General features: G+C 44.7%; 1 protein-coding gene across 1 annotated transcript in view; it reads right to left on the bottom strand.

Annotated features, from left to right (window-relative positions):
- The window catches only part of sh3tc1 (SH3 domain and tetratricopeptide repeats 1), an 82,648-nt gene extending 67,681 nt beyond the window's left edge, over positions 1-14,967 (bottom strand). The window contains exons 1-4 of the mRNA XM_033019329.1: positions 14,561-14,967; positions 3,235-3,362; positions 905-1,010; positions 88-225 (exon numbers count right to left, since the gene is read on the bottom strand). Coding sequence (XP_032875220.1) covers positions 88-225; positions 905-1,010; positions 3,235-3,362; positions 14,561-14,741 — 553 coding nt within the window. The 5' untranslated portion in view covers positions 14,742-14,967. The remainder of the gene's footprint in view (positions 1-87; positions 226-904; positions 1,011-3,234; positions 3,363-14,560) is intronic.
- Between the last annotated feature and the right edge of the window lie 1,511 nt (positions 14,968-16,478).

The raw sequence follows: 16,478 nt of genomic DNA, 5'->3' as shown, positions 1-16,478 counted from the left end.
GGCAGATCAATTTGTCTCCTGGGATAAATAAAGTTCTATCATATATTAAAAAATCATATCGTACACATAAGGAGTGACATCCCTCACCTTTCTGTAAAAGGTCTTTGCGCATCATTTTGAGAGAATCTTCATCCATTTGGACGTCAAGCATGGCATCTTCATTTAGATCATTCAGCCAAAATTCTTGATCGAACAATAGATTCTCCAGGCAATGGCCAATCAAACCTACAAGGCAATAAAAAATGCAGTTGTAGGTTATACTAGATGCAAACAATTATTTGGTAACCTATGCATGGACAGCACAGTGGTGCAGCAGTAGAGTTGCTGCCTTACAGCGCTTGCACAACAGAGACTCAGGTTCGGCCCAGGCTACGGGAGCTGTCTGTAAGGAGTTTGTACGTTCTCCCTGTGACTGTGTGGGTTTTCTCTGACATCTTCAGTTTCCTCCCATACTCCAAAACATACAGGTTTGTAGGTTAATTGGCTTGGCATAAATGTAAATTGTCCCTGGTGTGTGTAGGATAATGTTAATGTGCGGTCTTCGCCGGTCGGTGTGGACTCGGTGGGCCAAAGGGGCCTGTTTCCGCACTGCATCTGTAAATTAAACTATGATTAATTTCTATTTAAGAGAACAAGTTCTCAAAATTTTTAAATGTGTACACAATAATGCCAATCTTCGTGAGAAGGAATGGGTGATGTTTTGGGTCCAGACCCTTCTTCTGAAGAAACATCACCTATTCCTTCTCTCCAGTGATGCTGCCTGCACCACTGAATTACTCCAGCATTTTGTGTCTATTATAGTTTGAAGAACTGTTTTCACCATTATACTTTAGCAGGGAACACGAGGTAAACTATGAAATATGCTTGCAATATTCAAACGACATTACAATAAAAGTGATTCTACCTAGTGAGTAATATGATGAAAATTTCCAGATTTCTTCGAAAGTTTGAAAAGTAATCACCATCATGTCTTGGTCACTATAAATGGACAGCAGCCTGGCTGAAAGCTCCTGAAATAATCAAGGGGAAAAACATTAAGGAACTCAAACCCAGCAGAAATAAATGTAGTGAGTAAAATTGTAAGACTGATCCACGTTTTGCCTCAGAAAGCAACATTAAATAGGAAACTAGACTAAGTGGGACCCGTTGGGTCCCTGTCACATGGGAGGCCTGGTACCCCAACACAACCCGTTCCCCAATGCAATATTCCACCACTCACCCGTTCCCCCATGCAATATTCCACCACTCACCCGTTCCCCCAATGCAATATTCCACCACTCACCCGTTCCCTCAATGCAACCCGTTCCCCCAACACAATATTGCACCACTCACGCATAGCCCCCAACTGCAGACACGGCTCATTCCCCCTCATCCCCAGCACTCCCTCCCCCTCCTCTTCACCCTCCCTCTTCTTTCCCCTCTCCTCCTCCCCTCGCCAATCCCTCCCTCACCTCTCCCTCCTTCTCCTTTCCCCAACCCTCAGTCACTCCCTCCCTCCCTCCATAACTTCTCCTCTCCCTACCCTCCTCCCATCCCTCTATCCCTCACTCCTCACCTATCCCTCCTGATCTCTCCCCACTGCCCCCCTCTCCCTCTATTTCCCGTTCCCTACCTCCCCCCACTCCTCTCCCTCTATTCTCCCTCTCCCCCACTTTCCCTCCTCACCTGCCCAGGATCTTTCCCCTCCCCCAATCCCTCCCTCCCTGTCCTTTCCCCTACACTCAGTGACTCCCTGAGTATCTGCAGTTCCTTCCTCCACGGGTGATGAATTGTGAGATGTGCTTGGCTTGACCATTGTGACAATAATGCTGCCGCCGCCGCTGCTGCTGCTGCTGCCTTTCCCGCAGAGCTGCAACATTTTGAGTATCTTTGATGGGAGTCACTAGCCCTGGCGACTCCCTAAGTAGCTCCCAAATCCTTAAACTTTACCAAGGACAAGAGCATCAGGCACAAGGAGCTTCTCCTCTGAGATGTACACCACCCTTCATTGTGGCCCTGTCTAGCTAATGGAACACCTCCCCAAAGGAAGTACTGCAACTGCTCAAGGTGGCAGCTCACTTTCACAGGAGTAATTAACTTCAGGAATGAATGTTTCCCCTGCTCAACATTCCCAAAAAAACATTTAGCAAATGAAAAAGTGTATTTGTGCAAGTAGAACTATAACATTAACCCGTTAAGATGGAATTTTTAAAGAATTTCGGTATTTTGTTTAAAAAAGGCTCCTGCATGGAATTGAATTTGTTGTTTAGTTTAGTTTAGTGTTACAGAGCGTAAACAGGCCTTTGGCCCATGCCGACCAGCGATCCCCGCACAATTAACACTATCCTACACCCACTAGGGACAATTTTTATATTTTAAAATGTGTGGGAGGAAACCGAAAATCTCGGAGAAAAGCCACGCAGGTCACGGGGAGAACGTACAAACTCCGTACAGACAGTACCCGTGGTCCGGATTGAACCCGGGTCTCTGGCACTGCATTCGCTGCATGGCAGTAACTCTACCGCTGCACCACCATGACTGCCCTAAGCCACTTATTGCCACTGAGCCAAGTGCTTTGCAGGATATTATTTGGGACAGCCAATTTTGAACAAGATTACAAAGTGTTAGGTTAGTTTACTGATTGTACAATTTCAAGCAGTGCATCAGTGAAAAGGGGCAGTTAACCAAGGTCAGAGTGGGTAGTTAATCAGAAAATGGCAATTGGAAAGCCTGGAGATTTTGAGAATCTTGTGCGATCAAAAAGATTAAAGGAGTAAGCTTACGGAAACATAGAAAATAGGTGCAGGAGTAGGCCATTCAGCACTTTGAGTCGGCACCGCCATTCAATATGATCATGGCTGATCATCCAGAACCTGTACCCCGTTCCTGCTTTCTCTCCATATCCCTTGATTCCGTTGGCCCCAAGAGCTGAATCTGACTCTCTCTTACATATCACTTCCTTCCACCCCTCAGTTTCTCCTGATCCATCTGAAGTCTAGCTCCCTGCACAACTAGGATAAGATTTGTTTTGGGTTGAACTTCATTGTCAACATCCTCGAGAAGGATGCTTCAGGAAATGAATGAGAATCAGGATCACATTGTTGCAAGAATGTTTCAAGAATGCAAGGCCTAGGCTAACAGCATTTCCAGTTGTGCTTAAGTAAGGTGCTCCAGGTTATTGGTTGGAAATCGGAGATAACATGGTTCCCACTCCTTATCTTTCTTTTGCTACATATTTTGTGCGTTGTGACTTACGCTGAGGAGGGTTATGACCTCCCCACAGTCATTCTCTAGAATTCGCAACTTTCCTCTCAGCATGTCCTGTAGCAAATCATCAGGAATTCCTGTTCTCTGTCTCTTCATTACCAGTTTCATTGAGATATCTGTCAAGGAAACAAAATGATTTTTTTCCCCATAAAGACACCGCATTGCATTTTAAAATGTACAAATAGATTTTATTTATATCAGGGTCGACAACCTTGTTTTGCATAGGGGCCAGGACCATGTCTGTGAGCGGATGGCGGGCCACATATATAAATATTTATATATTTAAGCAATATTATGTCTACTGAACATTGCAGTTAGTTTGAGACACTGGTATTGGAACTACCCTCACCCCTCTGTCCTAAACTTCATGCAGACCATTTGTTACCCTCTCTTCCCCCTCCCCCCCATTCTCTCTATCCCCCTCTTTCTCCTCCCCCCTCTCTCCCACCTCTCCATCCCCTCTCTCCTCCCCCCTCCCTCTCTCCTACCGGGGTGCGCTGAGCACAAGGCACCACAGCTGCTGCAACTGCAACTACACTTTTACATCAGTGGAACAGCACCCACCAATCCAACTCACCTTTTACCCAGTTCGTGGGATTATATCAGTTCCGATTTTATGTATCAGCAAACAGGATTGCGAGGAAATTAAAGCAAGTCTTTATGTCGCTGGCCAACAGTATTAAACAGTCTAAAAGAAGTCTAGATTACGGATAAAAATACGCCTGCGGGCCGTATGATTTCGGGTTAAGGGCCGGATCCGGCTCGTGGGCTGTAGGTTGCCGACCCCTGATTTATTTAGATAGTTACTGTCATTTTAAACTAGCGATTGTTGAGAGGGGATCTTATACAAACAGATAAAATTATTAAGGGATTGGGCACGCAGGAAAAATGTTCCCGATGTTGGGGGAGTCCAGAACCAGGGATAGCTATTTAGAACTGAGATGAGAAAAAACCTTTTCACGCAGAGAGTTGTGAATTTGTGGAATTCTCTGCCTTAGAAGGCAGTGGAGGCTGATTCACTGGATGTTTTCTAGAGAGAGATAGATTTAGCCCTTAGGGCCAAAGGAATCAAGGGATATGGGGAGAATGCAGGAACGGGGTAATGATTTTAGATGATCAGTCATGATCATTGAATGGCAGTGCTGGCTCGAAGGGACAAATGGCCTACTCCTGCACCTATTTTTCTTGGATAGAGCTCTTAGGGCTCTCGGAATCAAGGGATATGGGGAGAAGGTAGGAACGAGGCACTGATTGTGGATGATCAGCCAAGATCACAAGATCACACTGGCTCGAAGGGCCAAATGGCCTACTCCTGCACCTATTGTCTATGTATCTAAGGACAGTGAATCTCTACATGGTGCTTCCTGTTGGACATAATATGCACAATAACATTACTTGTTCCCCTGCAACATTCAGGGTTGCCGGAAGAGTGGTGCCAAAGAATTCGAACCTTGTATTTTTTTTCTTAAACACATTGAATCCCCTTTATACTCATCTGACATTTACATAAATGTTGGGAAAAATAAACTCACTGACATTTTAACATAGAACATAGAACAGTGCAGCACAAGAACAGGTCTAGTCATGAAACAAGAACAGGTTTTGACATGAAACAAGAATCATGTCATGAATCACTCTGACCTGCAACTTCATTGCCACATGACCTCCCACATGCAGCAGTTGCCAAATGAGTTGCAAATCCAAATTCATTATAAAATTCTTAAAGGATTGGACAGGCACGATGCAGGAAAAATGTTCCCGATGTTGGGGGAGTCCAGAACCAGAGGTCACAGTTTATTAAGAATAATGGGAAGGCCATTTAGGACTGAGTTGTTGAGGAAAAACTTTTTCACCCAGAGAGTTGTGAATCTGTGGAATTCTCCGTCATTGTGGCAGTGGAGACCAATCCACTGGATTTTTTAGAGAGAGTTAGATTTAGCTCTTATGGCGCTTTTTCACGGGGCGACTTGACGCAAGATGTAACCAGAGTGAAGTGGTCGTGGTCAAGCACGATATCACACGATATAACGTGGTGTAGATAAAGAGTTCCCACGGTACTCGGCATTTCCGTTATTTGTGCGAGTGACTTGTCCGTCTCCCGAGCTTTCCCGTTAAATCTTGAATGAACATTGTGAACTACACGTGGCACAAATGATGTCACTTTTTTTTTCACACACTATAAATATCCTCCCTTGGTTGAATTGGCTCATTTGGAGACATGCCTATACTAAGTAGTTTCGAGTACAGGATGGTGGTGTTTTTCATTGACGCGCTGTATGCAGCAGCCCACTATGTGCATCGAGGATGCTTGCTTGCGCACCCCACCCCACCCCACCCCACCCCACTGTGGCCCATCTAGACTCGCACCTCTTTCAGCCCTCCCCTCACCCCTCCCCCCCCCCCTCCCCCCCCCCCCCCCCCCCCCCCCCCAAACATTCCTTCCCCATGCTTCACAATCCTATCTTACAGACTATGCTTTAATCTAGGGTCTTTGTTCAAACCATCTGCCCCCTCGCCCGTGTCCATCTATTACCTGAGATAGACACAGAATGCTGGAGTAACTCAGAGGAACAGGCAGCATCTCTGGAGAGAAAGAATGGGTTTAAGGAATGGGTGAGTTTGGGAAACCCATTCCTTCCATCCGGAGATCAAAATGCTGGAGTAACTCGCTGAGTTACTCCAGCATTTTGTGTATCTTCGATTTAAAGCAGCATCTGCAGTTCCTGCCGACACCTGCCACGCTTGATCCTGCCTCCTCTTTCCCAACTGGAACCGAAACGTCACCTATCCATGTTCTCCAGAGATGCTTCCTGCCTGAGTTATTCAAGCATTTTGTGTCGAAAAGTGGAACTTGCTACGAAAAGTGGAATCAGATACAATCAGCAGGTTTGAGAGACATTTGATTTGAAGTTTGAAATTTCCAAACACTTTTTAATCAACTCGCACCGAACCACTAGTTCCAAAGTTTTCGCCAGTTAAAGGATATTGAGAACACCTTTTTTACTCACCTTCTGTCCCCTCTGTCCAGCTACCGGGTTTACCGTTCGCAGGAGTTCCCACGGTAACCGCAAGAGTTATTACGGATATCGCACAGGCCACTACGTTCATATAAAGTTGCAATGCTCAACCACAAGTGTACAAGTCACCCTTGGAGAAATTCAAGCTTGCTTGAATTTTCTCCCGAGTGACCAAGTTACACGATTACCTGCCGTTAGCGCCACGGTGGTCCACGAATGCCGTACTGTTATCGCACGAGGTTCCCACGATGTTAAACTCTGGTTAACTCTTGCGTCAAGTCGCCCCGTGAAAAAGCTGCTTTAGGGCCAAAGGAATCAAGTGATATGGGGAGAAAGCAGGAACGGGGCATTGATTTTAGATGATCAGCCATGATCATTGAATGGTGGTGCTGGCTCGAAGGGCCTACTCCTACACCTATTTTTAATGGGGTTTTTTAAATATTCGACCATAATGGCATAAAATCTAATTCCAAAACATTCTGGGAGAACAGAAACTTGCTGAGAAACAGACACATATACCAGATTGCAATAATCAGGGAATTAATACTACATTATGTTTGTGCACACAGCCTTATTTCATGCCTTATGATAAACCCTTTACAGAAAAATAATGTGCTTTCTTTCCACATGGCAAAAAACTTCACAGGGTTCAAGTCAATGTCTTACATACAAATTCTTTCCCCTTCTCCACTGCCTGATCCATTTAGCACATGCAGTATTTCCTGATTTGTTCTTTAATTTCTCGCAACAGAAGTTGCAGATTTTTCATTTATTGAACGATTGATTCAAAGAACTCAAGTCACTTCAAAGCACTGGGTTAAATCTGCAGCAATTCTGGGTATTTCTCCATTTATAAATAATCGTTATGCCTGCTGCCACTGCATTCTTCATCAGCCGTGCCACGCTGCTTAAAAGCTATTTCGAACTCTGCATTACTTCTGAGTCCAATAATCTCAACACAATGCTTTCAGATTTGCTGACCACGGTGAGAGGATATACTTCCTTTCTGCAAACACTCAGCACATCAGCATTCAGTTTCTTATCTTAATGCACAAGGGTAATCCACTTAAAATGTGAGTTATGAACTCCCTTTGCTCAACAAAAACTTCCTGTTTATTAAGTATGTCTAAATTCCATCAACACTTTGGTCAGCATTTTTACGGAGATGAGGGAACACTTTTTCACACAGAGAGTTGTGAGTCTGTGGAATTCTCTGCCTCAGAGGGCGGTGGAGGCCGGCTCTCTGGATACTTTCAAGAGAGAGCTAGATAGGACTTAAAGATAGCGGAGTCAGAGGATATGGGGAGGAGGCAGGAACGGGGTACTGATTGCGGATGATCAGTCATGATCACATTGAATGGCGGTGCTGGCTCGAAGGGCCGAATAGCCTAATCCTGCACCTATTGTCTATTGTCTATTGAATGGACTCCTCAGCCCACCATGTCCGTAATGCCAAATTAAACTATTTTCATCTACTCGCACGTGATCCATATCTCTTCATTACCTGCATATCAACGTGCCTATCCAAAAGCCTCTGAAATGCCACTATCATATCTGCCTCCACCTTCAACCCTGACAGTGCGTTCCAGCCACCCTCTATCCACTACACTGTGTAAAATAATAACTTTTCCCACACAACCCATTTAAATTCTCTCTCTCTCTCACCTTAAAGCTATGCTCTCTAGTCTTTGACAATTCCATACTGGAAAGGTTTAGATTGGTGATTCTATATATACTCTCTATCGTCTCCTCTCAATCTTCGATGTTCCAAAGAAATAATCCAAGTTTGTCTCCTTGTAGCTAATCCCCTCCAATGTCCTGGTAATCCTCTTTTGCACCTTCTCCAAAGCCTCCACATCCTTCCTGTAATACCACAAACACCGCCGCGCTGGTCAAGAAGGCACAGCAACGACTGTTCTTCCTGAGGCCATTAAAAAAGATTGGTCTGCCCCAACAGCTGCTGACAAAGTTCTACCGCTGCACCACAGAGAGCATACTAACGTATGGCATCTCTGTGTGGTATCTCAGCTGCACGGAGGCGGAGAGGAGAGCTCTTCAGCGCGTCGTCAACAGAGCGCAGAGGATCATCGGGACAGAGCTACCAGCCTTGGAGGGCATCTACCACACGCGGTGCCTCAGGAAGGCCCTCGGCATCCATAAGGACTCATCACACCCCTGCCACGGTCTGTTTCAACTACTTTCTTCCGGCAGACGTTACAAGGCCTTCTATGCCCGAACCTCGAGACTCAGGAACAGTTTCATCCCAAGAGCTATAGCGGCTCTGAACCGGCCCTAATGAGTGCCCCCCCCACCCACCCCCTTTGGACAGTCTCCCTCAGATGGTCACGTCAATCAATTCAGCTTGTTTATTTATGTATTGTATTTATTTACCTTTCTTGTACATCAGTGGAGCTGCACACTAAATCTCGTTGCACTGACGTGCAATGACAATAAAAGATATATTATTATTATTATTATTATTATTATATTATGGAGTGACCACAACCGCATGCAATACTCCAAATGCGGCCCAAGTAAAGCCGTCTAAAGGGCCTGTTTCCCCCGATTCGAACTCAGAGAAGTACGGTAATCGTTGGTACTCGGGGCTCTCGTGGACATTTTTCAACATGTTGAAAAATCTTCACGAGTCTTCACGAGCTTACCGCGTTTCCCGAGTACCTGCCGTTAGCGTTACGAGCCGCTAAGAGACGTCCCGAGCTCTGACGTACCCGCTACGTACATTCTACGTGCTTACCATAAGTTTGGGTTTTTTTAAAACTCGGGAGAGCTCTTGAATTACCTCGTACAGTGGGACAGCCCCTTTAAGCTGCATCACGACTTCCTAACTCATACACAATGGCTTCACCGATGAAGGGAAGAATACCATATGCCTTTTTTATCTATTTGTGTTGCCAATTTCAGGGGACTATGGATTTGGACTCCAAGATTCCTCTGTTCAGGGTCTTGCCATTAACTGTATAGTTTCCCCTTACATTCAATCTCCCAAAGTGCAACACCTTACAACAACAGGGCAGTGCAGCGGTAGGTACACAAAAATGCTGGGGAAACTCTGCGGGTGCAGCAGCATCTATGGAGCGAAGGAAATAGGCAACGTTTTGGGCCGAAACCCTTCTTCAGACATTGCAGCGGTAGAGTTGCTGCCTTGCAGCGCCAGAGATGCAGGTTTGATCCTGACTACGGGTGCTGTCTGTACAGAGTTTGTACGTTCTTCCCGTGACCTTCGAGGTGTTCTTCGAGATCTTTGGTTTCCTCCCACACTCTAATGACGTACAGGTTTGTTGGTTAATTGGCTTTGTATAAATATATAATTGTCCCTAGCGTGTGTCGGATAGTGTTAATGTGTGGGGATTGCAGGTCGGTGGGCTGAAGTGCCTGTTTCCGCGCTGTATCTCAAAACTAAAGTAAACCTCACACTTGCTTGGATTAAACTGCCATTTCTCAGCTCATTTCTGAGCTATATCCCATTGTATATTTTGACAGCTGCCCTCAGGGTCTGCAACTCTCCCAATTGTGATAAGTAACTCCATCCTTCTGCAGGATTCAGTCTGGTGAACCTTTGCTATATTTTCTCTATAGACAAACCTTTCTCATATAGCCTTTACATGATGTTGGTGAATCTGCGGAATTCTTTGCCACAGAAGGCTATAGAGGCCGTGTCAGTGGATATAAGACAGAGATAGATAGATTCTTGATTAGTACAGGTGTCAGAGATTATGGGGAGAAGGCAGGAGAATGGGGTTAGGAGGGAGAGATAGATCAGCCATGATTGAATGGCGGAGTAGACTAGATGGGCCGAATGACCTAAATCTACTCCTATTCCTTATGACTTTACACTGGAATAATCCCAATTAGAGTTTTTTTTTTTTTAATCTGAGGCCAATGAAGTCAGAACTGTAACCAGATACCAAAAACATTCACTTTGACCCTTGATCTGCTCTATTATGCAAACTGCACTGGAGTGGTATTGATTCAACCAATATGGTGCATTGGAATGATTTGCTCAAGAATTTCCTCTTCTGCTCCATTCTGCTCATCTATGTGCATTTATACACATATACATATATATATACACATATACATATAACAACATACACACACACACACGCAAAGACAGCTTTGCATTTAACGATGATACCCTTACAGTTTAACAAAATTTGTATTCCAAAAAAAAAAGCGTTTATATATACACATATACATATAACAACATACACACACACACACGCAAAGACAGCTTTGCATTTAACGATGATACCCTTACAGTTTAACAAAATTTGTATTCCAAAAAAAACACAAGCGTTTATTTGCAGAAGACAATCAAATAACAAAAATCACTGCAAAGTCTGAAAATACAACAGATTTAAAATCTAAATATTGAAAATAAATACCATTCCACCAACAGAGGAAAAACAGATTACTGGTTTGGGAGCAATGTCTTCCACATTACATCATTAAAGGATACAACACAAAACATTAATTGATCTTTCTGGATATGCTCTCAGAAATCAAGAAGCTATTGATCTGCTATACTTAGTCTGGGTTAGCAGCATGCCATTTATAAATAACTATTGATAAATACCAGTATCTCACATTCATAGATCAATGAAGAAAATACATACATCAGTGACAATCAGACTTGCTTAATAAACTGACCATGTGATAAATCTATAAAATAAGCAGCGAGTCAGGGGGAAATTTTCATTTTTCTTTTATAATGGCTATTAAATACACACAATGATTATTGACTTTTCATATTTAACTTTTGCTTTTTGACAGGTGATTTGCCAAATTTGTCATTGCGTTCAATCATAGCCTCACACGGCCAGAGGGCTAGGTTTGATCCTGATCATAGATGCTGTCTGCGTGGAGTTTGCACAATCTCCCTGTGACTGTGTGGGTTTCCTCCCACGTCCCAAAGACATGTGGGTTTGTAGGTAAATTGCCCTCTTTAAACTGACCCCAATGTGTAGGAATGATGAGGATAAGGATAACATAGAATAAGTATGAACGGGTGATCAATGGCCCTCTCCCCGACCCTCAGTCTGAAGAAGGGTCTCGATCCGAAACGTCACCCATTCCTTCTCTCCAGAGATGCTGCCTGTCCCGCTGAGTTACTTCAGCATTTTGTGTCTATCTTTATCAATGGTCGGAGTAGACTCAGTGGATGAAACAGCTTATTTCCATAAGCTAAACAAAAGCTTAACTTTGTGTCATTCTGAAAATTCAAATTGATAAAACTGGAAATATGTGCCTGAAAACATTGTATCTATCAAAATTATTAAAAATAGTTTCTGCCATATGCTGAAAGGTGACCACAGTTCCAAGTCGAATTGCAAGAATTAATCAAGCATCTTCTTGAAATTTATCTTCTTATCATCTTCCTAAACTTTTCTGTACAAAATCTTTTTATGGTTCTGACAATATTGCATCACTGTTTAGTTTAGTTTAGTTTAGTTTAGAGATACGGCGTGGGAACAGGCCCTCTTCATATCCATAACTATTTCAAAGTTAATAGAACTGTAGTTGCTGGAACCCAAAAGACACAACACAGGCACTTAAGTCATTTGCTCTTCCCAGTTTCCATAGTCTAGGTCAAGCTTTGCCCTCTCCTTGGTAGAATCCTCTACATGTTGGCTAAGGGAAGTTTTACTGAACACATTTGACAAATTCCACCTAGTCTTCTTAATTCAAGGAGGGCTAACTTCAATAGCACAGGGTGGTTGAATTAAACATTTGCATCTAAAAACCATGATCTTTAGTTTAAAAAAAAAGGCATAACTCATGTCAAATGAGCAGCACAGTGGTGCAGCAGTAGAGTTGCTGCCTTACAGCACTTGCAGCGCCAGCGACCCGGGTTCGATCCCTACTACGAGTGCTATCTGTACGGAGTTTGTACGTTCTCCCCGTAACCACGTGGGCTTTCTCTGAAATCTTCAGTTTCCTCCCACACTCCAAAGATGTATAGGTATGTAGGTAAATTGGGTTGGTATAAGTGTAAATTGTCCCTAATGTGTGTAGGTTTAGTGTTAATGTGCAGGAATAGCTGGTCGGTGCGGACTCAGTGGACCGAAGGGCCTGTTTCCGCACTGTATCTCTAAACTAAACTTAACTAATTAAGCCCTTCTTCTTGCGTATGGCGTGCACAGCCTAAAGTTGTCGGACAACTTGTTCTCTTTGATCTTATTTAATTATGCACGCCAGTTCGATTGCATTTGTCGAAACAGGGCAGGCCACGTGAAGGTTGCAATCTCCCACCCCATTAAGCCCTTGGTACCATGGCAGTCCCAGTCTATAATGGGAAAACTAAAATCCCCTACGATGATAACCCTAATAGTATTGCAGCTGCCTGCAATCCCCCTGCATATTTATTCTTCAATAAGCGCTGTAAGGCAACAACTCTACCGCTGCACTACTGTGCCACTCTGATCTCTAGTGTTTCCAGGTATCAACTGGACTGTCAATATATTACAGCATGTGGTGTTTTAACCGCAAGTGTGTGACCATTACTAGTTCGAAAGTCAATTCCTGCCACCTTCGTTTCTGACAAATAATGTGCATATCCACATCTGAACTGAGGTTTACACACCTTCCACACACGCATGAAACTGGCTTCTCTGATTAATTGTTCACCAGTGTCAGTTTCCTGCAGCTGACAGGGCTGCAAGTTATTGTACCTGATGCTTGTGACAAAACTATGAATATTGTCATAATTCCCATCAACTATTTGGATGCCAATGGTACATTTCCACCAAAAAGGATAAAAGATCAGCTTCTTTTATCTCTCAGCTCTACCCATACAAACCACCAGTAATGTCATCTCGACGACTGCCGTGACATTTCCCTTCATCTGGAAACCAACTCCCCTTCCTCTTGGACCCTCAACTCTATCTCGGAACGTTAAGCTGCCAGTCCTGACCCTCCCTTAGCCAGGACTGGCATTTTTTTCTCCCCGAAATAGCCATGGGTTTAGTTTAGTTTAGAGATACAGCTTCAGCCCACCGGGTCTGCACCGACCAACGATCCCCGCACACTAACTCTGCCCTACACATACTAGGGACAATTAACCTACAAACCAGCACGTCTTTGGAGTGTGGGAGGAAACCGAAGATCTCGGAGAAAACCCACACAGGTCACGGGGAGAACAAACAAACTCTGTACAGACAGCACTCGTAGTCAGGATCGAACCGGGGTCCCTGGCACTAAAAGCGCTGTAAGGCAACAACTCTAGCATTGCGCCACCGTGCCTACCACGGGATGTCAAAACAGAGTTGAGAATACGAAAGATCGTTCACATCAAGGAAAGACACAAAATAGTTACGTTCTGAACAATGTCGGACAGATCGGGGGTAGTTCCCCCCCCCCCGCCCCCCGCCACGGGTACCATGTAATCCCGTGCTACCTGCTCCATGCTTGGATAGTCACCGAATAAACCGTCTCCCCCACCTGGTTTGCCAGGTGAGGAGGGGGCTGTGGACCCCCAGCAGGACCAAAAACAAGAGGGCAAAGGGCAGATGAGCTCCTAGTGATCCAATGGCCACCCACACTTCAGTGGCAGTTGTGATCACTGTCGCACACAGCATTGTGAGGCACCGTGCCCGTTGATGTTTTCAACGATGATGATGAACAACCAATTCAAAGTTTTTTCAAAGCAAAAATACTTCCTCCAACAAAAAAAACATTGTGGAACAATTCAGAACATTGAATTAATTACAGTGAAAGCCTTCAGCAAGTACCAGTTTTCTTTGAGTGGTAGTAGAGAATTGGTGGCAGATTTGTCAAATACCCATCATCATAGCATTAATAGGCAAAGAGAATCCAGGAAAACATCACACTGCCATGTTAAAATGTGACAAAATTGAAGCTATTGCTTTGCTCATATTCCACCATAACAATGACATTGATTATGAAAGTCACCAGCAACCAACGTCAATAAAAAGAGGGAGTGCTGCTTAACTAATCTTCTTGATCTTAAAGGGGAAACAAAAATATATAATCATATATGTATAAAATCATGAGAGGAATAGATCGGGTAGATGCAGAGTCTCTTGCCCCAGAGTAGGTGAATCGAGAACCAGAGGACATAGGTTTAACTCGGGTGAAGGGGGAAATATTTAATAGGGGTAGTTTTGCACATTTTGCAGTTTTGCACAATAGAGCATGTTTGGAAAAGTTACCAAACGGTGAGATTGCACCAAGAGTCGTTGTTGCAAAGCTCACTCCCGGCTACAGTGACCGATATGTGCGGATTTTAAATGAATTCAGTCCCTAGAGTTACCTACCGTTCAAGCAGGGCTCCATGCCCGTGTGGCTGCGCCGTGGAGGCGGCCTGGCCACTCGGCCCATCTCCCCGGGGAGATCCAGGCTGTCCGCTGCACCGGGCAATGTCCCTCTCTCTTGTGTCGCAGCGCAAGGGAGTGAATCGTTGCCGGCGGCCGGACTGTCCCGCTCGGCGGTCTCCATCACCCCGCCGGCTTGTCTGTGTCTGTGTCTGTGTCTGTCTGGCTGGCTGGTTGGTTGACTTGACACCGCCTCCTCTTGCCGTTACAGCTCTCTAAAAGTTTCCACCGACGCTCACAAGAAGTTTCATGCTCAACTCTCCTGCGAAAATCTGCCAGTGAATGCCCGCGGGACTTCCTATTTTGGACTTGCACCGAGGCACATGAGAGCGGCGGCCGGCTCTCCTCTCCTCTCCTCTCCTCTCCTCTCCTCTCCTCTCCTCTCCTCTCCTCTCCTCTCCTCTCCTCTCCTCTCCTCTCCTCTCCTCTCCTCTCCTCTCCTCCTCCTCCTCTCCTCCTCCTCTCCTCCTCCTCCTCTCCTCCGCCACTACTCGTGACGGTCTGTCTGAGCAGCAGGTGGAATGGTTGCAGGAAGGAACTGCAGGTGCGGGTTTAAGCCGAAGATAAGACACAAAATGCTGGAGTAACTCAGCCGGGCAGGCAGCAAGGAAAGGGTGGGATGTCCCGTCCAACACACCCCTCCCTGCAAGGTCGGAGAACCAAGCACAATTTTCCACACCATTTGCTGATTTATACAAAATGTATCATTTTTTAAAATATTATATATATTTTTTACATTTCGGTCTTGACTTGCAACAGAGTTCTTTTTTTCATCAAAATGCTGGATTTACAGTAACATTACCTCACTTTTTTTCTATGTGTAAGAAAGAACTGCAGATGCTCGTTTAAATCGAAGGTAGACGCAAAATTCCGGAGTTAAGGGCCTGTCCCACTTTCCCGAGTTATTCACGAATTCTCCTGAGTATATTCAAGAATTCTCCCGCGTTTTCAAACTCGCAGAATGTCCGTAACGAGGCTGTAGGAGTCGGTGGATATATCGTAGCGGCTCGTTATGCCAGGCGTAGGTACTCGGGGCATCAGGTAAGTCGGGACGTTTTTTTAGCCTGAAGAAAAATATCCACGAGCAAAAAATATAGCCCCGAGTACCTACAGCTGGCATAACGAACCGCTACGATATATCCATGGACTCCTACGGACTCGTTACAAACATTCTGCGAGTTTGGAGAATTCGGGAGAATTCGTGAATAACTCGGGAAAGTGGGACAGGCCTTACTCAGCGTGTGAGGCCTGAAACGTCGCCCATTCCTTTTCCCCAGAGATGCTGCCTCACCCGCTGAGTTAAAGGGCTGTCCCACTGTAGGGCTGTCCCGCTAATTCAAGAGCTCTCCCGAGTTTAAAAAAAAATCAAACACGTGGTAAGCACGTAGAATGTACGTAGCAGGTATGTCGGAACTCGGGACGTCTCTTAACGGCTCGTAACGCTAACGGCAGGTACTCGGGAAACGCGGTAAGCACGGGAAGACTCGTGAAGGTTTTTCACAAATGTTGAAAAATGTCCACGAAAGCCCCGAGTACCTACGAGCGGCTATTACCGTAATTCTCCGAGTTCGAATTAGGGGAAACTCGGGAGAACTCTTGAATTAGCTCGTACAGTGGGACAGCCCCTTTACTCCAGCATTTTGTGGCTGCCCTCACTTTTTTCTAATTCCTTCATCTGATGAAGTACATGAGTTTTCAACTAGCGTTTTTTGGGAATCTAACAAGGACACAGTTTATTTTTTAGCAAGTCTTTTATTTATTGAACTTTTTTTAAAATGGTACCTATTAAGTGATGTGTCCATAGTACTACTTATGCTGCTGCAAGTAAGAATTTCATTGATCCTTCTCAGTACATATGAAA

This window comes from Amblyraja radiata, chromosome 1, assembly GCF_010909765.2.
Source record: "Amblyraja radiata isolate CabotCenter1 chromosome 1, sAmbRad1.1.pri, whole genome shotgun sequence".
In the NCBI taxonomy this organism is placed as follows: domain Eukaryota; kingdom Metazoa; phylum Chordata; class Chondrichthyes; order Rajiformes; family Rajidae; genus Amblyraja; species Amblyraja radiata.
The sequence above is the reverse complement of the archived record's forward strand: the minus strand, read 5'-3'. Positions and strand labels throughout refer to the sequence as shown.